The 23,384-nt window shown below is 45.1% G+C and overlaps 1 protein-coding gene and 1 pseudogene across 1 annotated transcript in view; one reads left to right on the top strand and one right to left on the bottom strand.

The window, feature by feature from the left end:
• The window catches only part of ITGB3 (integrin subunit beta 3), a 39,540-nt gene extending 22,713 nt beyond the window's left edge, over positions 1-16,827 (top strand). The window contains exons 10-15 of the mRNA XM_042783547.1: positions 1,007-1,436; positions 7,395-7,617; positions 8,569-8,669; positions 11,789-11,908; positions 15,322-15,488; positions 16,759-16,827. Of these exons, the coding sequence (XP_042639481.1) occupies positions 1,007-1,436; positions 7,395-7,617; positions 8,569-8,669; positions 11,789-11,908; positions 15,322-15,488; positions 16,759-16,827 (1,110 nt within the window). The remainder of the gene's footprint in view (positions 1-1,006; positions 1,437-7,394; positions 7,618-8,568; positions 8,670-11,788; positions 11,909-15,321; positions 15,489-16,758) is intronic.
• Positions 16,828-22,231: 5,404 nt separating this feature from the next.
• Positions 22,232-22,331, bottom strand: LOC122152166 (annotated as a pseudogene).
• Between the last annotated feature and the right edge of the window lie 1,053 nt (positions 22,332-23,384).

The following is a 23,384-nucleotide window of genomic DNA, read 5'->3' as shown; positions in this document are numbered from 1 at the left end:
ACTTCTAACCAGATGGTTGTTGTTGTTGTGTGCTGTCGAGTCGATCCCCACTCACAGAGACCCCTCCTTGGGTTGCTGAGGCAGTATCACTACAGAAGTAGATTGCCCAACCTTCCTTCTGAGGAGTGGCTGGTGGGTTTGAACCTCCAGCCTTCTGGTTAGCAGTCAAGTGCCTTAGGCACTATGCTACCAGAGCTCCTAACCAGATGGTTGGTGGTTCAAATCTACCAGCTACTATGCAGAAGCAAGACTGGGCAATCTACTTCTGTAGATTTACAGCCTTGGAAACCCAATGGAGGTGGCTATGAGTCGGATTGGACTTAATGGCAGTGTGTTTGGTTTGGTTTTAAGGGCAGAGGGGCAGTGGGGACAGAGGATGAGGGGGACCCTGGGCACCTGTACACACACACACCATGCAAGCAACATTGGCCTGCTGTGTGCTTGCTTGCATGAGTGATGAAATGTGATGGGGCATTGAATAGATCCTGAGCCTGGCGTTGGCCACCACATGTGGTATAAAATAGTGCTGTGTGCGTCTCGCTGATACTGTGTCATCAGTGCTGTTGTTGGACAGAGCGCAGTGTTCACAAGATCACAGGCTCTGTTTTGCTTGGGCTGCTTTATTTCACTTGTGGTTTTAAAAACCAGCTTTTAATTTTATGACTGTAAGCTCTGTCTCTTAACCCAGCCAGATATGTCATGACTGTACAGTGTCCTACTGCACTTGATTTGCTCTGTAGCCTCTGGTAGTAGGAAGGCTGAGGAGCCTCAGATCCCAGGAGGATCCTCTCAGGGGCGTATTACCCAGTAAACAAGGTAAGCACGGGCTTCCTTGTGCTTGCTTACTAATCTGTACCAAACAGCAAACTGTTCACTAGGGATTAATAAGCACAAGTAAACCTGTGCTTACCTTGCTTATCAGGTAACCCGACACTGATAGGGCAGGGACAGCTGCTTCTCCTCCAGGGCTCACCTGTGTCTAATTGAGATTTTGCTTTTCATCCAGGTGAGCTTCAGCATCGAGGCCAAGGTGCGTGGGTGCCCCCAGGAGAAGGAGAAGTCCTTCATCATCAAGCCTGTGGGCTTCAAAGACAGCCTTACTGTCCAGGTCACCTTCGACTGCGACTGTGCCTGCCAGGCCCAGGCTGAGCCTAACAGCTCTCGCTGTAATAACGGCAATGGGACCTTTGAGTGTGGGGTGTGCCGCTGCAGGCCTGGTTGGCTAGGGTCCCAGTGTGAATGCTCAGAGGAAGACTACCACCCCTCCCAGCAGGATGAATGCAGCCCCCGAGAGGGCCAGCCTGTCTGCAGCCAACGGGGAGAGTGCCTGTGTGGCCAGTGTGTCTGCCACAGCAGTGACTTTGGCAAGATCACGGGCAAGTACTGCGAGTGTGATGACTTCTCCTGTGTCCGCTATAAAGGGGAGATGTGCTCAGGTGAGTAGAATTGGGTGCCCCAACAGTACTATAATCCCCACATACTCACACACCTGCAGCCTCCAGACTCATAGGCCAGGGGGCTCAGGTACATACACAGGAAAACCCACAGGGCATAGGTGAGCAGATGGTGTCTCACTCCAATGGCAGATAAACCAAAACACTTCTCCTCCCTGTGTCCTTGCTTGTGGGGGTACAAGAGATACCCTCTACTTTCAGAATGCTTGTCTCCTAGAGCATCAGGGGAAGGGCTGGGGAAACCTCAGGGTGAACATCTTTTTTTTTCTTTCTTTTATCAGCTCCCTCTGCTGATTTTTTTTAAGTCATTGGTTCCTAATCTTTTGAATATAAGAACTGACCCCTTTATAAGGTTAAAAAAAAAAAATCATTGACTGATGGTAATTACTTTAGTACGTACAGATTTAGAAAATACATGATATCAAAAATATAGCAAAGTTAGTAAAAATTTTATATGGTTTATCTTTTCATCACAAGAGACTTGGAAAATAGTAGTACATTTAGTACATTTGTATACAGTTAGATGTAATATACTTAGAACAATGCCTGGGAGAGAGGAAGCTCTTGCTAAATGTTAGCACTATTTTTTACTATTGTTGTTGTTATGTGCCCTCGAGTCAGACCCGACTCATAGTGACCCCTCCTTGGGTTTCCGAGGCAGTATCACTATGATACTAAAGAGCTCTGGTGGTGCATTTGACTGCTAACCAGAAGGTTGGCAGTTCAAACCCACCAGCCACTCTGTGGAAGGAAGACTGGGAAATCTCTTCTGTAAGGATTTACCACCTCAGAAAACCAAAGGGGTCCCTGTGAGTCACAATCGACTTGGTGGCAGTGAGTTTGGTTTTTTGGTTATTATAACTACTAATACTTTTCTAAGGAGCTCTGGTTGCATAGTGGGTAAGGCATTTGGCTGCTAACCATAAGGTCAGCAGTTCAAACTCACCAGCTGCTTCTCAGGAAGCAGATGAGGCAATTTATTTCCATAAAGATTTACAGCCTTGGAAACCCAGTGGGGGATGCTATGATTTGGAATTGAGTTGATGGCAGTGCATAATACTTTCTTTGGATTCTAGATCTGTGCTATCCATTATGGTTGCCCCATGTGGCTTCTTGTTGTTGTTGTTGTTATGTGCCGTCGAGTCGGCCCCGACTCATAACGACCCCTCCTTGGGTTTCCGAGGCAGTATTACTACGGAAGTAGGATTGCTCAACCTTCCTTCCGAGGAGTGGCTGGTGGGTTTGAACCGCCAGCCGTCTGGTTAGCAGGCAAGTGTCTTAGCCACTATGCTACCAGAGCTCCTGCAGCTAGAGAACTGGAACTAATATTAATATAGTCTTTTTGTTTGTTTGTTTTTTGGTGACAGCAGTGGGATCCGAACCTAATTTTAATATAGTCTTGCTAGGGAGCTCTGGTAGCATAGTGGCTAAATCACTTGACTGCTAACCAGAAGGCTGGCGGTTCAAACCCACCAGCCACTCCTTGGAAGGAAGGTTGAGCAATCCTACTTCCGTAGTGATACTGCCTCGGAAACCCAAGGAGGGGTCGCTATGAGTCGGGGCCAACTCGATGGCACATAACAACAACAACAACATGTGCAGACATGCAGACAATACTCTTAGAGGGCAAATAAGCAGTTTGAGTTGTGCCTGGGGTACTGGGGATAGATTTTTGCTGGGCCATAACTACTGTGGCTTAATCCCTCATGTGACATTGATGACTGCCATTTGGACTTGGTTGGATCAGGTTATGTGTGTATTCTATGGTTAGTGGAACAGAGGGATTTTAATTGGCTCCTATGGTGATCAAATCCCTGACCAATTAGCTTCTTTAGCATTGAGTTCTGACAGTTGAGCTAATGCACACAGATGTTCTTTTTAATGTTAGAATAGTCATGGCTTAGAAAGGTAATTCTGTGGCATTCTAAAGCATGACAAAATAATAGGAAGCATACACAATAACATAAAACTTATTATTTAGTCATTATTTCCTTTATTCATGCCAATAGAATTTGAGAGAGAGAGAGAGATTGGAGGAAAGAGAGAGAATTTAGTGGGAAGAGAGGTCAGGTACACACAGATGTACACATACAAACAATAGCAGTAAATTTCAGCACATTTTAATATTTAATAGTATTTATGCCATATTCAAAGTACCGAAGGAAATGGGTAAGTTTGAGGTGGGAGACCGATGGGGAGAAGGTTGGGATTAAGGAGGAAAGATGGGAGCTCTGGTAGCATAGTGGCTAAGGTACTTGACTGCTAACCAGAAGGCTGGCGGTTCAAACCCACCAGCCACTCCTTGGAAGGAAGATGGGGCAATCTACTTCCATAGTGATACTGCCGTGGAAACCCAAGGAGGGGTCGCTATGAGTCAGGTCCGACTTGACAGCACATAACAACAACAACGACACCTAAAGATAATCTACTGAAGGCCCAGGGTTGAAGGGAGGCCAGCTTCCCGTCCTGGCCTGGTCTGATGTGAGGCACTACGGGAGGGATCCCAGCCAGAGAGTGTTTCCTTTGGCCACCAGCCCCACTGAGCCACAAAACAAAGCTGCCCGGGTCAGCAGCCTGGTTCCTGCCTCCCACTAGTGCGAGAACAGTTCGTCCTCAGTGTGTCTAGTGTAATTGATGATGGAATCCTAGCTCCCCACCACCACCACTTCAGGGGTGTTGGTGCCCTGCTGGCCTCAGGTCTGTGCCCTGTGGTGCTGTCATCACATCCTCCAGTGACAGACACTCAGGGACACACATTCCTTGAGCCCCTGCATTGTGCCAGGCATGAGGTCATTGTGGATGAACAAGAGGGCATGATTCCTGACATCTAAGAGCTTACAGCCTAGTTCATCACTGTCCCAGCCCAGAGCTGCTGGCTCTGTGGCCAGTCCTTTGCCACAAGCCAGAGGCTCCTGAGGTGAAGTGCTATGGATTGGTGATTTCCCAGCCCCTTAACAACAACAACAAAGTCTCTAAGCATGGCAGCCAGCTAGCTCCCTGTCACTCCTCTGTGCTCCCACCCCACTGGAGACATGGTCTTTATGTTTGTCTGTTATTAGCAGCCCGGTCTCAAACATCAGAGGGTATGTCCTTGTCCTCAAGGGACTTTTCCACTTGCCACATCATCCATGAACACAGATCGATCAGGTACCCTCTGTGAGCCAAACATGAGTTGGAATTGGCTCGGTGGCAACTAACCCTCCCCCCACCCCCCTTTATTTGTCTAAGGATAATTCACGTCCAGAAGTGAGGGGTTCTCAGGGAGAATTATAGGAGTCCACTCGAGGGAGGTCCATTGTGGACAGGGGAGGACTGGGAGTCTTCCTGGAGGAGATGGCATGTCTGTTAAATCTCAAGGAAGAATTGGCTCATAAAGGAGAGCCCAGAGGCCTCCCTGCTTGGGAAGAGTGATTGCATTCCCTCTGGCCTGAGAAGCCTGCTCCTCCTCTCTCTCTGCTTTCCCTCTCCTTCCTTCCTTCTCTCATTCCTCCTCTTTCTCATGTTCTTTTTCTTCATTTCTCACCTGCCTCCTTTGACTTCCCTGCAGACCCAGGCTCAGCCTCCCTTTTGCTGGAGGAGCGCCAGACCTGTGACATTACCACAGCCTTTAAGAGCTGACCCTGCTGGGGCTTGGGGTCAGCCTGCTTGGCTCTGGCCTGCCCCTTCCATTCTTGACCTCATCCCCTGACTGGCCTGGCAGACATCTTCTCAAAGACCACTTTGTTTAGCCTCACAAAGGAAATACTATGGGACAAGGGTTTCTGAGGAGCTGAGGCCCCTCAGTGCTGCCAGGTCCTCTGTGCTGTTGGCCTTTCCCCATCTGGGATCCATGGCCGAAGGCTCTGGGGCCCATTCTATTGGCTGGCACACCCATCCCCCAGCTGCTGTGAGAGTTGGCTGCTAATAGCTCGCAGCTGCCCCTTCTATGAAGAATCGACCTCAGCCAACAGGAAGTGCCTTGCCCCCATATGTTGGCCAATGGCTGATGGGTTGTTGTGGAGTTGAGTCTGATCCATGGTGATTCCACATGTGCTCCACAAGGTTTTCAAGGCTCTGACCTTTCAGAAACAGATCTCCAAGCTTGTCCTCCAAGATGCCTCTGGGTGGGTTTGACCTACCAACCTTTTGTTTAGTAGTCTAGTGCTTAACCATTTGTGTTCCCCAGGGGCTTCTGACAGATGGATGGATAAAGGGCTGCAAAAATCTTAAGGTGGGTCTAGCTCTGTGGTGAGAGCCCATCATGGGATGAGGCTGAAGTGAGTCTCTGGCTGAGGCCATGTCTCTGCCACCTTTTATCTCCTGCCCTATGCTGCTCGCCTCTTCTCTCCCTTCTACTTCCCCAGTAAATCACTTCAACAAGAATCTTAATCTCCAATTGTATTTCTGGGGAATGCAGTCTAAGACACAGGCTGTTCTGGTTACCTAGTGCCACTCTGACAGGAATACAGGACAAATGGGATGGCCTTAACAAACAGGAGTTTATTCTTACAATTTGGAGGCTTTAAGTCCAAGTTCAAAGTGCCAAGCTCTAGGGGCTGAGTGAAAGACCCTCAACCTTGGGGTCCAGCTCTGCCTCCTTCTCCTGGCCCACTGGAGCTAGAGGCATTTCTTCACTCAGACAGCTGCTGGCTGCTGAGGCAGAGAAGCCCCAAGGTTGACAAGTAAAAAGGCACAGTCCCAATGTTACCAAACCACATGGCAGGCCATTAACTTAAGTCCATTGTAAGTTCCAAGTTCAGCAGAGCATAGCAGGCTGTTGAGCAATGACACAGCTGCATGCAGGGTCCAAGCGTGCCATAGGCTACAGACCATTCTCAAAGCTTCTCCTTATATACAGGAAGCAGACCACATACCCAAAGGCAGCTACTCAGCTGCTTGTGGTAGAGTCCACCATGGAGTTGATTGCCAGTCTCATCATGGGGAATAACTACCACCAACTGCTCAGCCTCTCAACCAGGCCCAGCCAAGGTGACATACAAACATAACCACCACACAGGCCTTTCTTTCCCCATCCCCTGCTAGCCTAACAGCCCTGCTCTCCAGATACCTGGCAGCTGGTTGTGTTCCCCATCTTTCCTGGGAACAGACATTTCTTTCCAAGGCAGTGAAGATATGCCTGAGTCTTGAATGCCATTGTGGTGCTGAAGTCACTGGCAGAGGGACTCACAGTGGCCAAGAGATACTAGTTGGATCCATTGAGAGTTCAGGGCAGCAGTGGGTGCTGGTTAGTTGCTGTGTGAGCCTGGCCATGTTCTCTCCTGCCTCTCCCCAGGGTCCTTTTACTCACACAGTGGTATGATTTTCAGACCAACTCAGGTTACTTCCTCCCTTGGCCTCTGCCTTTCCTCTGATCAACAATCAGATTTTTATTACTCATCTACTCCTTCCTAATTCAGAGCACAGGAGAATGAGTCACAGTTCTGCAGGGGTATAGGAGCCACTTTTTAAATCCAAAAGAATCCAAATATGTTGCTGTCGAGTCACTTCCGACTCATGATGCCCCAGGCTTGTTGGATGACTGTTAGAGGCTTATGGTGTTGTGAGTTAAGCAGTCCAGCCCACCACCCCAAGAGTCCCTGGGTGATGAAGAAAGTTAGCATAATTGGCTGCTAACCAAAAGGTTGGTGTTCCAGTCCACCAGAGGTGCTTTGGAAGAATGGTTTGGCAATCTACTTCTGAAGGATCAGTCATCGAAAACTCTTGGAAGCACAGCTGTACTCTGATATACATGGATGCTTAGTGTTTGAGAGTCCTTTGCTCCACCATGACTCAGATCTTGGGCCACCTACAGAATTGAGTCTGTTCCTATGGATAGGCCTGCCTTTGGGAGTGAGCCAGTTCTTTGTCAACCAGGACAATGGTTTTCTCTCTGGTGGGAGAACAGGGTGGCTGGCTGTGGCCTCACCAGCTGGCCTGCCTTCTCGGGCTTTGTGCTTTCAGGTCATGGCCAGTGCAGCTGTGGGGACTGCCTCTGTGACTCTGACTGGACTGGCTACTACTGCAACTGTACCACGCGCACTGACACATGCATGTCCACAAATGGGCTGCTGTGCAGTGGCCGGGGCAAGTGCGAATGTGGCAGCTGTGTCTGCATCCAGCCGGGCTCCTATGGGGACACCTGCGAGAAGTGTCCCACCTGCCCTGATGCCTGCACCTTTAAGAAGTGAGTGAGCAGCTTGGAGAGAGTTGAGAGGCTGGGAGGTAGATCAGGGTTCACCCCCAGCTCTCTGGGTTTTGTCTCTTACTCACCAAAGCTTTAGGGAGAGGAGTCTGCTCCAGCTACGTAATGAGTTGCCTTCCTTCCACTGAAAGCTTTGGGGAGGATGGAGGTAGAACCAACCGGGAAGGGACCAAAATAGTACCAGATGGACTTCATTTGGAGAAACTCCTCTGCTAGGGTGACATCCTGAATTCTCCTGAGTTGGGAGAGAGGTGAAACTGCCTAACTTGCAGGGGACATTCCAATGCTGATATTCTGATTCTTTGAGAGGTGTGGGTTAGAGTTATGAAGGACACTGAGAAAAGGAGATCTCACCAGTACAGACCCATTGTGGGTCAGAGGAAGCCCTGTCCCCACAAGGCCATGGCACTGCCGTTGCTCTTACCATTTTAAGAAGGGTAAGCTTCATGTGAAGTCACATGGGGCCCTGGGTTTGCTGGAGCCCCTGCATTTGTAGAGGCCTCTGTACTGGGTTGAATGCTCTGCTATCTCTGTCTGAAATTCTTAGTAACTTTTGAACACGAGACCCCACATTTTCATTTTATATTGGGCTCCCAAATTATGTAACCAGTTCTGACGTAAAGCTCCTAGAACTGGCATAAGATTCACCCTTCTGCCACAGCCCTGGATTGGACATGAGGAAGTTTAATAAAGGAGCTGGGGCCTTCAGCTGCCGGCCCTACCTATGAATGAAGAGGGCACTCCCACCCCTGAATTCCAGAACTGATTATGTGGGCCTCCTGCAACATCTTACAGATTTTTAATTAATTTTTATTTGTTTTATTTATTTATTTATTTTTTACTGAGGAGGAGCAGCTTTGCTAATTGCTTATGGAGGCCAGAGCTGGACTGGAATACACTCTTGCCTTAATCCCTGTTTCCTCTTTCCTTTAGGGAGTGCGTGGAGTGTAGGAAGTTTGACCGGGGAGACCTGTACCAGGCAAATACCTGCAACCGTTACTGCCGTGATGAAATAGAGACCGTCAAGGAACTCAGTAAGTATACTGTGACTTAGAGTCCCACATACTCAGATTCCAAAATTTCCTGATTTAATGACAGTTGAATCTCTCCAATTCTCATAATGGTTTCTACCTCACAGGAGTTTTGTGCAGGCTTAATGCACAGTAGGCACTTAATAAAAGCTGACTTCCTCAAAGTCCTCTTGCACCCCTACTAATTATTCAGCAGTCCTTCCCCTTTTTGCTTTTAGAGCCCATAAACTCAGCAAGACCCTGCAAATAACTTCTAAGGAATATATTCATCAGGCAACCTTGTCCCATTTCCCCAAGAAAAGGAAGATCACACACCCTTATTTTACAGATGAAGAAACTGAGACATAGAACTGGGAGATGGTCACCCCTGTCAGTCATCATCTGAACTTAGTAGGCCAGTAGCATTTAATAAGCACTCCTTTGAGATTAAGGAGCCCTGGTGGTACAGTGCCTAAGGCATTTGACTGCTAACCAGAAGGTTGGCAGTACAAACCCACCAGCTGCTCCCCAGAAAAAAAATGAGGCAATCTACTTCTGTAAAGATTTACCACCTTGAAAACTCAATGGGGTTTGCTATGAGTCAAAATTGACTTGATAGCTGTGTGTTAGGTTTTTGGGGTTAAGCAATGCTTAGGCATATGGCTTTGTTAGTTTGGAAGGAATTTTTACTCTTAGGGATTTGTCCCCAAAATCTGTATCCTAAATTCCTTCTGGCTGTCTGGTTTCCCTTCCTGGAACAATATAGAAATACAAATAGTGGAGAGTAAAACTTTTGGCTGAACTTTTTCGGTCTATACTTCATCTTGACTTTAAAGGAAATGGGCTTTGCTGCTGTCAGCACATCTAATATGGTTACCTGGGTTAGCTGAAGATTGGGTGGTACCAGCAAGATGGCAATCTCTCCAAAGATAGCAATCTCCCACAAAGGCAGAAAACATGTTTTCAGAGAGAGCCACAGTAAGACACAGCCAGTTGTTCGGCTTCTGGATGGGATTTTATGGAAAAGAGTCAGCTCTCTGGATCCTTTGTCTAATACCAGAAATGGGACTGGAGTGAGGGTGCCCCCCCCCCTTTTTAAATTGTGATTTGGGTGAAAGTTTACAGAGCAAATTCATTTACCATACAGCAGTTCACATATACTTTGTCTCATGACATTGACTACAATTTACCCCAATGCAAGAGACCCCCTTCCACTTCCTCTCGATAGTTACCTCTTCCTGTGTCCATCCCTCTATGCACTCCTGCCCCCTGAGCTGTCTCTCTGTGTATAAGCAGCCCTTCTTTCTCCCATGATTGTTCTCTCCAAGGAGTGTATCTACCTCGGGTAAATGTTCAACTCATATGCCTGTCTTTTGTTTGGCGGGAAGCCACAGGTATGGGTTCAATTCCATACCTGAAGGGCAGCTGAGGGTGGCCTTTTGGACATGAAGTTTGAAGAGACATTTTATCCTCTGGGAAAGACTGGGTTTGCTATGATTAGCTCAGAGGGGAGAGGCTGCTGAGATGTTGAGGTATTTTTATGATCTAGACCAGGTGGGTACTACAAATGAGTTGACAAATATTTCTCCTGCCTCCCATCTCCCATAATAATAATAATAATAATAAATGCTTATTTGTATGGAATTTTATAATTTGTAAAAGTATCTCTCATATCCAAACCAAAAAACCCACTGCCATTGAGTCATAGCAACCCTGTAGGACAGAGTAGAACTTCCCCATAGGGTTTCCAAGGCTTGTAAATCTTTACAGAAGCTTACTGCCTCATCTTTCTCCCCTGGAGCAGCTAGTGGGTTTGCACTGCTAACATTTTGGTTAGCAGCCTAGTACCTTAACCACTGCACCAGAGTTCCTTTAAGATATTGAATTAAATAATGTGTATCTTTCAAATACATTATCTTATTTATCTCCCAACAACTTGATGAAGTAGGACTATAGTACTACTTGATGATGACTAGCATGGTACCTAAGGCACTTGACTGCTAACCAAAAGGCTGGCAGTTCAAACCCAGCAGCCACTCCTCAGAAGGAAGGAGATTGCCTTGGGCAATCTACTTCCATAGTGAAACCGCCTCAGAAGCCCAAGGAGGGGTCGTTATGAGTCGGGGCTGACTCGACGGCACATAACTACAACAATATAGTATCATCATCATCATTTTGCAGATGAGGAAATTGAGACTTAGGAAGGTTAAGTAATTTGCCTAAGCAAGGAAGTGGTGAGTTAGATTAGAATTAGATCGTTAAATCATTACTCTTTCCACTGTGCTACAATACCATTGTGTTACTGAATATGTGAACAAAACTCAATTGGTTTATTGAGTATTCAGTGTTCAGGCCTATAGGATGTACCTTTGAAACTCATGTTCTAGCCCTGCCCCATCCCTGTTTGCTGTGTGATCTTGGTACATTTGCTTAATCTCATTGTGTGTCAGTTTTACCCATCTGGATTCATCAGTGCAGGACATAGTGCAACTTGTGGAGGATAATGGATTGTTTCACTGGCAGAATAACAAGTCTTAGAAGTAGAAGAGATGAAGCCTAGAAAACATGATGGGTGTCAGAGAGAAGACACCCCTGCAGAGGTACACTGGATCAGAAGCAGAAATGGAAGAAATATAAGCCTGAGTTCGGAAACTATTGAGAATAAATGAGCAAGGTGAGAAAAATGAGAGAGGGCAGACAATACCCACCATGTGTTGGGTATTGTTTAACTTGTGCCATTTAATTCTCACCATAACCCTGTGAGGTAGAGGTATTATTTTCCTTTTATAGATAAAGAAAGAGACTCAGTAAAGGTCAAGTAACTTACCCAAGATCTCTTAGCTGATAGGTGGTAGAGCTAGGTTTTGAATCCATTTGAACCTACTATATCATGTTCCTTCCAGAGGAAGGAATAAGAACCAAAATGAGTCTGTGAGAGGAAAAATCCATCAGTGAGCATCATCTGGAGGCAATTGCCAGGCACAACAGCTACCTGGAATCTAGGTTTTTTTGCCTAATGTCGGACATAGAGTTTCCTGCTACATACCTTTCCATAAGTCTTATGACTGGGGCTTGGGGAGGGGGTGAGCCCATCTTCCAAGAATTGACTCACTTTTTATTGCTCCACAATTCCCTCCCTCCAGAGGACACTGGCAAGGATGCAGTGAATTGTACCTACAAGAATGAAGATGACTGCGTGGTCAGATTCCAGTATTATGAAGATAGCAGTGGAAAGTCCATCCTGTATTTGGTGGAAGAACCAGGTGAGTGAACACTGAGGGCTCAGGGAATGGGAGAACAAGGCTTAGCAGTAATTTCCTCCCATCACCTGTTCATACCCCCATGTCAAGCCTGGCCTTACAAGTGATAAGTTAGGGCCTGTTGTGAGGATAAGGGTCATATGTAAATGTAAGTATTAGCAAGAAGTGACTTGCTAAAAAATAAGATGAAGAGAAAGAAGGTAGGTGAGGAAAGGAAGAAGGTAGGTATGGATCTCATCAAGGGGCAAATACCAGGCCAGTTTTAAGGTGATAATGTCAAGAAGTACAGTTGAAATGCTGCTTAGAAGTGAGAATGGCCAGACTTTGTCTCCTATACTTCGGTCATGTTGTCAGAAGGCACCAGTCTCTGGAGAAGGATGTCATTCTTGGTAAAGTAGGTCAGTGAAAAGGGAAAGACTCAATGAGATGGACTGACACAGTGGTTGCAGAGGTGGGTTCAATGTAGCAAGGATCATGAGACTGCCATCGAGTTGATTCCTACTATAGCAACCCCCATTGGGTTTCGGAGGTGGTAAATCTTTATAGAAGTAGATTGCCCAATCTTCCTTCCACAGAGTATCTGGTGGGTTTGAACCGCCAACCTTCTGGTTAGCAGTCAAATGCCTTAGATGCTGTGTGCCACCAGAGCTCCTGAAGGTAGAAAAGGGAGGCAGAAAATCTGGAGGAGCCCTCTCATCTTACACATCCTTATGAAGGGCTGCTATAGCCCTGGCACCTACGCTATTGGCTCTCTCCTCGGGGAGAGGAGAGTGTTGTGTCCCTGTCTGGGATATTGCTCATCTACCTTTCAAAGAGGTCTCACCATTTATGTAGGAGAAGGAAGGTAAAGAAAGGATATTGCCTTACATACAGAGATCCAGTATTCCATATTTTCTGTCTTGCCGCTTTGTGTTTCCAGGTTCTGGTTTCCTCCTCCCCTACCCTCAACTATCTCCAGAAGTCCCAGAGCATGGGAGAAAATTACTCCCCTCTCCTTCCCCAACTGGAGGAGCCCTGGTGGCACAGTGGTTAAAGCATTCAAGTGCTATCAGAAGGTTGGTGGTTGGAATCCATCAGCCATCCCCTGTGAGAAAGATGAGGCAATCTGATTCCGTAAAGATTTACAGCCTTGGAAACCCTGTGAAGCAGTTCTGTGTCCTATAGGTTTGCTGTGAGTTGGAATCAACTCAGTGGCAGTGGGTTGTCGTTTGGTCCTTGCAGATGCTCTCTTTAAAAGGAGTACAAAAAGCATTGCCAAAGAAATTGGCATCAGCCAAACAGAGCTTTGGCTCATGTGGAATGCGCTCCCCTGAAATGGGTCCTCATTACTCCCAGATAGGGTTCCCAGGTAAAATACAGTATGCCCCATACAATGTTTGGTATATACTTACACTAAAAAGTTATTTGTAGTTAATCTGAAATTGAAATTTAACTGAGTGTCCTGTACTTTTGTTTGCTAAATCTTTCAGCCCTACCCAGACTTCATTGGCATTGGGTCACTTCCCCCCCACACACCATGGCTGGGAGGGCCTTCCAGAGACCACTTGATCTTGTCTTCTGCTTCCAGGAAGCCTGCTATCCACTTCTTTCTGGACAAATGGTTGTTGTTGTTGTTGTTATGTGCCGTCGAGTCAGCCCTGACTCATAGCGACCCCTCCTTGGGTTTCCGAGGCAGTATCACTACGGAAGTAGGATTGCCCAACCTTCCTTCCAAGGAGTGGCTGATGGGTTTGAACTGCCAGCCATCTGGTGAGCAGTCAAGTGCCTTAGCCACTATGCTATCAGAGCTCCCGGACAAATGGTTAATAGGTCCTTTTTTCCCCTTGACAACTTTCTGGCAATCTACCTGTCCTGTCCAACTAACATGCAGAATCGAGGCAGTTTCACTTTGAGGTTTCAAGGTTGTTCCTACCCCTATCTTCCAGAGAGTTCATAATTGCTTTTCCCAGAATTTGGGCCCTCCTGCTAGGAACTTGAACCCTGGAACCTCACAGCCTTTCTCGAGGCACTTCTTTAATTATACACAGAGGTTGTAATTTGGTGGATTGGAAAATAGCCAGCTCGAGTTTGTGGTGGTGGTTATTTTTGTATAGTGTGTAGTGAGTACCGGGTGTATATTTAAGGAAGAAGGCAGGACACAGTGTGGTAAGTGGGTACTCCTTTTCCATACTTACCCATACTCACATATACAAATTCCTAATTGTATAACACCTGAGGATTTACCTGAGTCAGGTCACCCATCAGACACCTGTAGCTTATGGAAGCCGAGCTCTAGATAATGAGCATACTCAGGCCTGTCCCTTACATGGGTGAGGCACATCCGTCTGTCTTGGTTATTAACTGGGGTTAAACAGGAAGTTGGCTTTCAATGGGGTTAGGATTTTAGATGACTATATATTTTGGGAAAGAACCTAGAATATTGTCTTGGCCTCTTGGTCTCTAAGGATGTTAAAAAGCCATTGGGTTCCCAGGACTCATGAATGTAAATGTCTGAACCAGGATAACAAATACAAATGCCTAGAGGGCTAGGTGGTGGTGGTGGTGTTATGTGCCGTCAAGCCTAGGTAGGCAAATAAATTAGTGAAAAGTTGGGTATAATAATAACAACAGTAATAATGGTAGCTGATAATTATTGAGTACTTTGTGCTGGGCAGTGTTCTGGGTTTTTAAAATACATTAACTTGATTATTCCTTATAATAAGTTTTTGAGGTCAGTGTTATTACTTTCCCCATTTTAAAGATGGAGAAACAAGAAATAGACATCTAGAAAGGTTAAATAATTTACCCAAGGTCACACAGAAAAAATAAGTGGGAATCCAGGTCTCACTCCCAGGCAGTTTGGCTCCAAAGTCCACAGTAAGACAGATACAATACAATGACAAGTCACACTAGGCCTTGGTTTTAGGGAAAAAATACAGAGTGGTGAGGACTGTGGAAAACTAGAGACCATGAGTTCCATCTAAAAGGGGCGGCTGCTCCTCAGCTCTGGATAATTGCTGCCATGTAGGAAGGCTGGCTCAGTGTTTGTAGGTCTTTTTATTTCTCTTTAAAGAGATGACAAAGAAAAACCTAAAATTTGGGGAGAAAAATCTCATTCTTCAATGTTGCCAATAAAATCATTTTTTTCTCATGAACACTTGTATGAACCAGCAGAGTGGGATGGATTCAACCCATGGGTTACCAATTCACAACCTCTAATTTAAATTTAAACCACTCAGGACAAATTATTCCTGTCCTAAAGACTGCTTTTTTTTTTTTTTTTTTTTGCATAGTGTTAAACAAACAAACAAAAGACTGTCCTGTTTCCTTCAGGGACCTTTCTGGTACTTACTTTGTCAAGAACACCTTGCTCATAGTCTGTTCAGATGATTCTTGATTCATTCACAACTACCCTGCTCTGTGCTCTTTCCTGATAGAGTGTCCCAAGGGCCCCGACATCCTGGTGGTCTTGCTTTCAGTGATGGGAGCCATTCTGCTCATTGGCCTTGCTACTCTGCTCATCTGGAAACTCCTCATCACCATCCATGACCGGAAGGAGTTTGCTAAATTTGAGGAAGAGCGAGCCAGAGCAAAATGGGACACGGTAAGAGGCTGGGCTGGGAATTTTGATTCCAGAGCCTGAAGTGGAAGCAGTAGATTCTCAGGGTGGCAGGTTCAGCTCACACCATAGTTTCCAGTTCCGGAAATTAGGAGATGGCCTGACCGTCCCTTGTCCTTAAGCTTCCTGGAAACCCCTGATTGTGTATTTCTTCCATACAATGACCATGAGTCATATCAGTGACTATTAGCTGAGGACACCTAGTGCCCAGCTCTGCTCTGAACATTGTGAGGAAATTAAAAAGAAATGTATTCTGCAACTGAGGGAGACAGGACAAATGAGAATTTTACATTGACAACATATAACATATGTTAACAAAGTCAAAGGATCTCTGGTGGCATAGTGCCTCAGGCATTTGACTGCTAACCAGAAGGCTGGCGGTTCAAACTCACCAGCTACTCCTTGGAAGGAAGATTGGGCAATCTACTTCTGTAGAGGTACCGCCTTGGTAACCCAAGGAGGGGTCACTATGAGTCAGATCCGACTCGCTAAAGCATTAAACCAGAAATTGAGAAAATATAGTAATAGTAATTGTTTACTGAATATTTACCAAGTGCCAGGAATTGTTCTAAATGCTTTTCTTGTATTAACTTATTTCATCTGTATAACAACCCTAGTGGTGGTCACTATTATTATTTTCATTTTACAAAAAAGGAAATTGAGCACTTAGCAAAGGAATTTAAATAAGTTGCCCACTTGTGGGAGAGAATTAGGTTACCATAGAATTCCTTTGTGGGTCTGCCCCTCAGAAATAGATGACATTTCACTTCATTCTCCACTTTTTTAATTCAAATGATGAGATGATCAGACTGAACACTTATGCTTCCTTCATTTCCAGTTTACTTTGGTCTAATCCAATCAGACAAGCCTTTACTGGGAACCTTCTATGTACTTAATTTTACTGGATTTTCCTTTGATTCATCTTCTACATTTTCACTTTTTTCTGGACCTTCCAAATGGCTGTTTGACTCCCCGGAGGTCTGGGTTAAGCTGACAGTTTGTTCCTAAGGGTCTCAGGAAGGTGAGACTTCTACCACTGCCCCACCACTGTGTGCCCTGGGCTGAGTTTAACCTCTTTGAATTAGTGGCAGGATGGCATTCTAACTCCATTCCCATTCTAAGAGCTAATGTGTGGTTAAAATGAGCATCAAGCTATTAGAGAAGGGTCTCTCAGGCAGACTTGTCAAATTTAAACCTTCCGGCCATGAAAGGATTGAGAAATTCACTGTAAGGCACTTTTCTGTTCTCTCCTCAGGCCAACAACCCACTGTATAAAGAGGCTATCTCCACCTTCACCAATATCACCTACCGGGGCACTTCATAACAAGCAATCCTCCTCAGATCATTACCAGACGTTTTCCAGGATTGTAGGAGTCTCTCCTATTGTGTTTACAGAGGACAGTGTCTGTGGGGTGCGATTTGGGCTTAAAGTGGGGTGGGTGGGAGGATGTCAGCATGTGGAAGTGTGGGTCTCTGTGTATATGTGTGTATGGCTGTGTTGTGTGTAGGGACATGTGTAATTTAAAAGTTGTGATGTGTCTTGATAAGGGGAGCTCCTCAGCCTATGCCTTCTACAGGGATTCTTCCTGCTTAGCTGGAAGGTGACTTCTTTGGCTAAGCAGGTGTTTTTTTATTACCTCAGTGAGAAGCCAGCTTTCCTTTTTTGGGCCATTCTCCCTGAAGAGAAAGGCAGGGCTGAGGCCTCTCCTTCCAGCGGAAGGAACGCCAAGCCTCAGCTCCAACCTGAGGATGAATTTATGGTTCCTGGGACTGCCTCTTAGCAGCCGTGGTGGGAACTGTGGAGTTTTGCACCCAGCTGTGTTATCTGTACCCCCGTCTCCTCAGGTTGAAGGAGTCAGGGCAGAGCTGAACCATCAGAGCTGCCTGTACCTTTGGCCATCACACATGGGGAGTCCTTGCTGTCTAATTCTTTGACTTATTGGAAGTGAGGATGGCAGGGCCACCCAGGGGTCATGCATGACTAGAACCCTCCAGTTCACAATCACAGTCCTTCAGGTTTGTTTCATTGAAAGTTCCAGAATGAACCTGGAGGTTCATTTAGAAGTGTGTCCAGCACCATCTCCTTACCTCCTACTTGCACACTCTCACTGCTGTAGACATTAGCTATATACTGAGGATTTCTCTCCTGACCAAAGAGAGTGCTATAGTTAGAGTCCAATGTCTGGCCCTGACCCTCTAAGCCTTCTTCCCCTTGTCCAAGGCACCGCCACACACCCACCCCTGTGCCTCTGTGTACTACGTCCATCCATGGGGCTGATTGCCTTTATCTACCTCTTGGGTGTCTTGTGGAAAAATCATTATTATGGCTCTCTGAGCCTGCTGCGTAAAAGTGCCAGGGTGGATTGACGGGGCAGTTGTGTCAGCATGTGTGGCCTGTTGTCCTATAGGCCAGGCAACCTGATTTGAACTCAGTCTTTAATCAGAAAGGCCAAAGTGCCATTTCACTTTATTTTTCTCATTGGGGCACCTGAAACCACGATGAGGCTTGTTTATAAATACAATTGTATTTGAAATTTTATTTGATAACAAGGAAAAAGAACATAAGAAGACTACACAGATTTGGCTGGATATAGATACTCCAGCCTGGCATCATTCCAGGGAGCTGCTGCCCAGCCAATGGATCCATAAGGGCTTTGATCCTGGAAGCCTGGGAGGATGGACATATGGACGCGCTGAACCTTTCCTGTGGAGTAGGGAAATGGGTTGTTCTTTTAACTCTTAGCAATAACTCCATCATGAGGTGCCCCTCCCCCCATGAAAAAGCAGAAGACTATGGACAGTGGTCTGAGAATCAGAAGATCTGAGTCCAGATTTCAGTATTACAGTTAAGGAAACTTTAAGATTAATTACGGCAAGTCACTTTCTTTTCCCTGGGGTCAGTTTTCTAGTTTGAAAAATCACTGGTACTAGCTGATCTTGGAGCTCTGGTAGCATAGTGTCTAAGGCACTTGACTGCTAACCAGAGGGCTGGTGGTTCAAACCTACCAGCCACTCCCCAGAAGGAAGGTTGGGCAATCTACTTCTGTAGTGATTCTGCCTCAGAAATCCAAGGAGGGGTCACTATGAGTCGGGTCCGACTCGATGGCACATAACAACAACAAGCTGATCTCTTTCGGTATTCAGACACTCAGACTCAAAAGGAACCCTGGTTAAGTATTTGGCTGTTAACTGAATGGTGGATGGTTTGAACCCACTTGGCATCTCTGCAGGAGAAAAGATTACAGCCTACAAAACCTTATTGAAAAGTTCTATTCTGTCCCATATGGTTGCTATGAGTCAGAATCAACATGAAACAACAATAACAACATTCTAAGATTCTAAAATTCTAAGAACTTCCCATGAAGTCAGACATGCACCTCAAGATTCTGTGAGATGGTGATACTGTTTGTTTTCTTAGTTGGAGGAGCTGAGAAATTTGGCTTTGGCAAGAGTAGATGTCATTCCATATCAACCTTCTCAATGAAAAGTCTTATCCTTTTCTCTCTCAGAACCCCTCCTCCATTCCCTGTTAGTAGTTAGTTATATTTCCTGATGTAGCAGTTAAACTCCACTTAGCTCTTATTTCTTAGTTCACTTTGCACATATCTGTATCCATATATTACAGAAGAGGAATCCATGAGAAGTAGCTGGAATGTGTGTTCTGTATCCATGTGATAACACAATAATCCTTGCAATTAGGAATGGGGCAAATGACTGTGCCGGGGTCTCACCCGTGGGTTACTCCTTACTAGAGGAAATGGATTTGTGGTAGAGGGATAAATGGAGGGAGGGATGGAGGTGATCACAAATCCAAGTTTAGAACCTAATTACAATCTTTGGCTACTGAGACACAGGGTTCATTAGAGTAGAAGTGGGACATTTTCTTTAGACGATGGTTTATATGAAGAAACAGTATTAAAGAGGGAAGAAAGTGTATCCAGAGGATGGAAGCATCACTAGGAATCTTCTTGGAGCTTCCAGAATGAGGCTCATAGGCCTTGAAGACCAGTACCTTTTGTCAATCTATAGTTGTGTTCATATGATAGCACATAGCCAGTTTTGGTGTCATGTAGGATGAAAATAAAAATAATATTTTGGGATCAGACAACTCAGTCTAATTGGACCATTTTTGCCCAGCTCTTTTGGAGCTTCTTTATGTCCAGTCTCAGGGTCTATGAACAACAGTGGGAAACTTTAATCATTCCTGACTTCTGGATGACAAGTTTGCCACATAAGGAGTCAGTTCTTTACCTCTCAGATATTCCTAGACTACCCATGCTTTTAATATATGTCTTTGTTAATGGTGCCTGGTTGAAATTACTAAGTGCCTTCCTTTCTAACCACCTCCTCTGTTTGAGTTGTGCAATAGTGAATTAAAAGTGCTTCCAAAAACAACTGGCCAAAGGCTGCCCAGTGCTTCCTGTGTTATTTTCTTGGGGTGAAAAAAAGAAGTGTCATTTCCTTGCAGAATGATTATCTTAGAATGAACATGTTTCCAAATGTTACAGAGTGGTGACTCCTACAGGAACTGACTGAATTCAGAGCTGTTCTTTGGATTTAAATAACATTCTCAAAATAAGTAGGCTATCACTGTTCTAAGCATTTGAGATGTAATTTTATTTTTTAAATTGAGGCTTATTTAATACTTTGTGCTACCACCACAGGACAGCATGTTAATTTAGCCTGGGTTTCATTTGCAGGAAACATAAAACGGTAAAAGAAAGGTTTGATAGCAAATTATTTAAGGACCGTTTAAATGCCCAACTATCATTTAAGGTGTGGGTCTCAGGCCCAGTCATGTCCATATCACCTGAGAACTTGTTAGAAATGAAAATTGTTAGGTCCCATCCCATATCTGCCAAATCAGAAAATTTAGGAGTGGAGTTCAACAATCTATTTTAGTAAGCTCTCCCAGTGATTCTGATACACACTCAAGTTTGAAAACAACTGATGTCAGGAGTAAAGCGTGTATTCTGGCCTAGAAAGAAGTTTATAGTAAGCTACTTCAGTTACTGTAAGGCTAAGAACATATCTTGGCCGATAGATACAGAAAACAAAATACCCACCCACAGAAAATAAAAATTTACTTTTGATCCATCTTCCAAGTAAAATGATCACAGGCTTCTTGTGTTCACTGACAGCCACAAATGTAGTTGGGCACATGGCCACCCAGAATAAATACTATGTTTCCTAGCCTCTCTTGGAGATAGATGTGTTATATCCGTCTCATAGATAATGAAATGTAAGTGAAAGAGGTGCGTGCAATATCCAGGAAGTGCCATGTAAGAGGAGGAACATGTCCCCCCCTTCTTCCAGTAGGCTGGAGTGCAGAGGTAGTAGCTGGAACTTAAGCAGCAATTGTACATCAAGATGTAATCTAGGGAACTTCACTAGTTATCTTCAGCTGCAGAACAACTCACCCCACAATTTAGCAGCTTAGAACAACAAACATTATCTTGCAGGGTCTGTGGTCAGGTATCAGGAATGGCTTGGCTGGGGGTTCTGGCTCAGTCTCTCTCTCATGAGATGGCAGTCAAACTGTTGGCTGGGGCTGCAGCTGTGAGACCACACGTTTGTACTAAGCCCTCCAGGTAACTATTCTTTAACTAGGAGCCATTTGTGCTGGGAACTCCAGCACATTCCCCACGCCTCAGGGCTTTACCCCACAGAGTCCTAAACCCCCTCCTCTCCTTTACTTCTCCGAGCAACAACCAATCAGTGAATCATAGAGAAGAACCTGAAGTCCTGATTTCCCTGACCCCATAGATACCTCCTAGCAACAACCAATCAGTAAATATCAGGAAAATACTTAAAATTCCTATACCTAAAATAGTCAGAAACGCCATTGCAGCCTCGGCCCACGGGGCAGGGCCAATCAAGTAGGAACACGTGCAATTCGAAAAGTGACAACCAAGCCTGTAATTTCCTGATTGAAACTCCCCCGTTCCTGCTCCATCCCCGATAAAAGACCCCCTTCCCTTTGTTTGAGGCTCTCAATCCTGAACCGCTGCGTCGGTGACGGTTGAGGGTCCGAGCTCGAGCTTGAATAAACTTTCCTTTTGCTTTTGCATTATGGTGTCTGTGGTAGCTTCCTCGCGCCGGCACTCCTTTCAAGACCTGGGACTAACACAGCCAATTGAAGGCTCAAAGGGGCTGGAGGATCCTCTTTTCAAGATGGCTTACTAACATGGCTGCTGGCAGAAAACATTGATTCTGCACTGGTTAATGGCAGTTACTGGTTATTAGCTTCAGGCTCTCACACTTGGATGTCTCCCTAGGACTATTTGAGTGTCCTTCCAACATGTCATCTTGCTTCTCTCAGAATGTGTAATCCAAGAGTGCAAGAAGGAAGCCACACCTTTCATGAGTTTTGTAAATGCCGTATCATCACTCAATCATATTCCATTCATTAGAAGTGGGTCACTACCTCTTTTGCCATGAGACCAGAACTGGTTGGTGCCCAGCTACCACTACTGAACATTTTGATCAAAAATTTCTGATCGAAAGGGAAGAAAATACAGAACAGAATTTCAAATTCTCATGGATTCTAGACTTTCTGGAGCCATGGAGGGTGGATGAACTCTGAAACTATTGCCCTGAGGTGATCCTTAAACCAAAAATATCCCCTGAAGTCCTCTTAAAACTGAACAATACTTTAGCTTAACTAGTAAAAAAGGTCTGCCTTGAGCATTATGCCTTTTTTTTTTTTTTTCAGGTTTGGATGATAGAAAAATATGGACTGTTTCATAAATTTGCATGTCATCCTTGTGCAAGGGCCCCGCTAATCTTTGTATCATTCCAATTTCAGTATATGTGATACCAAAGCATTGACAGCAGCATCTTGAAAGATACATAGGAACATTAGAGGGCAGTGAGTTTATATCAGTGAGGGAGGAATAACTCAGAAAGAGGGTGAGAATGGTTGCCCAACTAGAAGAATATAATCAATGTCACTATGTGGTACATGTAGAAACTATTGAATTTGTGTACTTTTTGCTACATATATTCTCAACAACAAAATAAAATTTAGATAAAAAAGTAGTTCATTAAATTCAGTGAAGGAGGGGAATTGAGAGCCACCTCTTGAAAAATTACCTTTCCAAAACGTCCATGCCCTGATCTCCAGATTTTGTGAACATGTTACATTACACGGAAAAAAGCAACTTTGCTGATGTGATTAATGCTCTTTCTTCCAAGGGGCTTCTGGATGTTACCTGAACCTCCAACTTAGCAGCAGATTGTTAGCAGCAAAGATTGTTAATAAGCCTTACAAATGATTAATTTCACCAACTTGAGTTTATACAATGTTCTGCGAAAATAACTGGAGAAAGCCAGGAAAAAATTGGCTTGCTTTTTCTCATACCAACATTATTTTATCTACCAGATGCATGAAAGAAAATTTACTTTCAAAGAAAAAGTATCTCTTCCAAATGGAAGCTTAGTATCTAGGTCAACCTAGAACAAACTTAAGCAAAGTAGTGGGACTGATGGCTTTCGAGCTGCTATCCATTATATATATTGCTGTCCATTATTGAGTAGTAGAAACCAAGAAGCATGGAATTTTCTAGAAGAAAGGAGGGTGGGAGGTATTAAAAAACAGGACCAAAGGCAAACTTGAAAGGAGGGCACTAAGGCTGGGTATGAGAGCTCTGGTAGTGTAAGTACCTAAGACACTTGACGGCTAACCAGAAGCCTGGAGGTTCAAACCCAACAGCCACTCCTCAGAAGAAAGGTTGGGCAATCTACTTCCGTAGTGATACTGTCTCGGAAACCCAAGGAGGGGTCACTATGAGTGGGTCCCACTCGAGGGCACATAACAACAAGGCTGGGTAGTGCACCAGAGAATGAACAAAACTGTAGGGAGAGTAGGAAACGGGTAGG

Source organism: Orycteropus afer, unplaced genomic scaffold (assembly GCF_000298275.1).
Source record: "Orycteropus afer afer isolate SDZICR_OR568_19922 unplaced genomic scaffold, OryAfe1.0 scaffold00018, whole genome shotgun sequence".
NCBI lineage: Eukaryota > Metazoa > Chordata > Mammalia > Tubulidentata > Orycteropodidae > Orycteropus > Orycteropus afer.
Note: the sequence above shows the minus strand (reverse complement) of the source record. Positions and strands in the feature narration are given on the sequence as shown.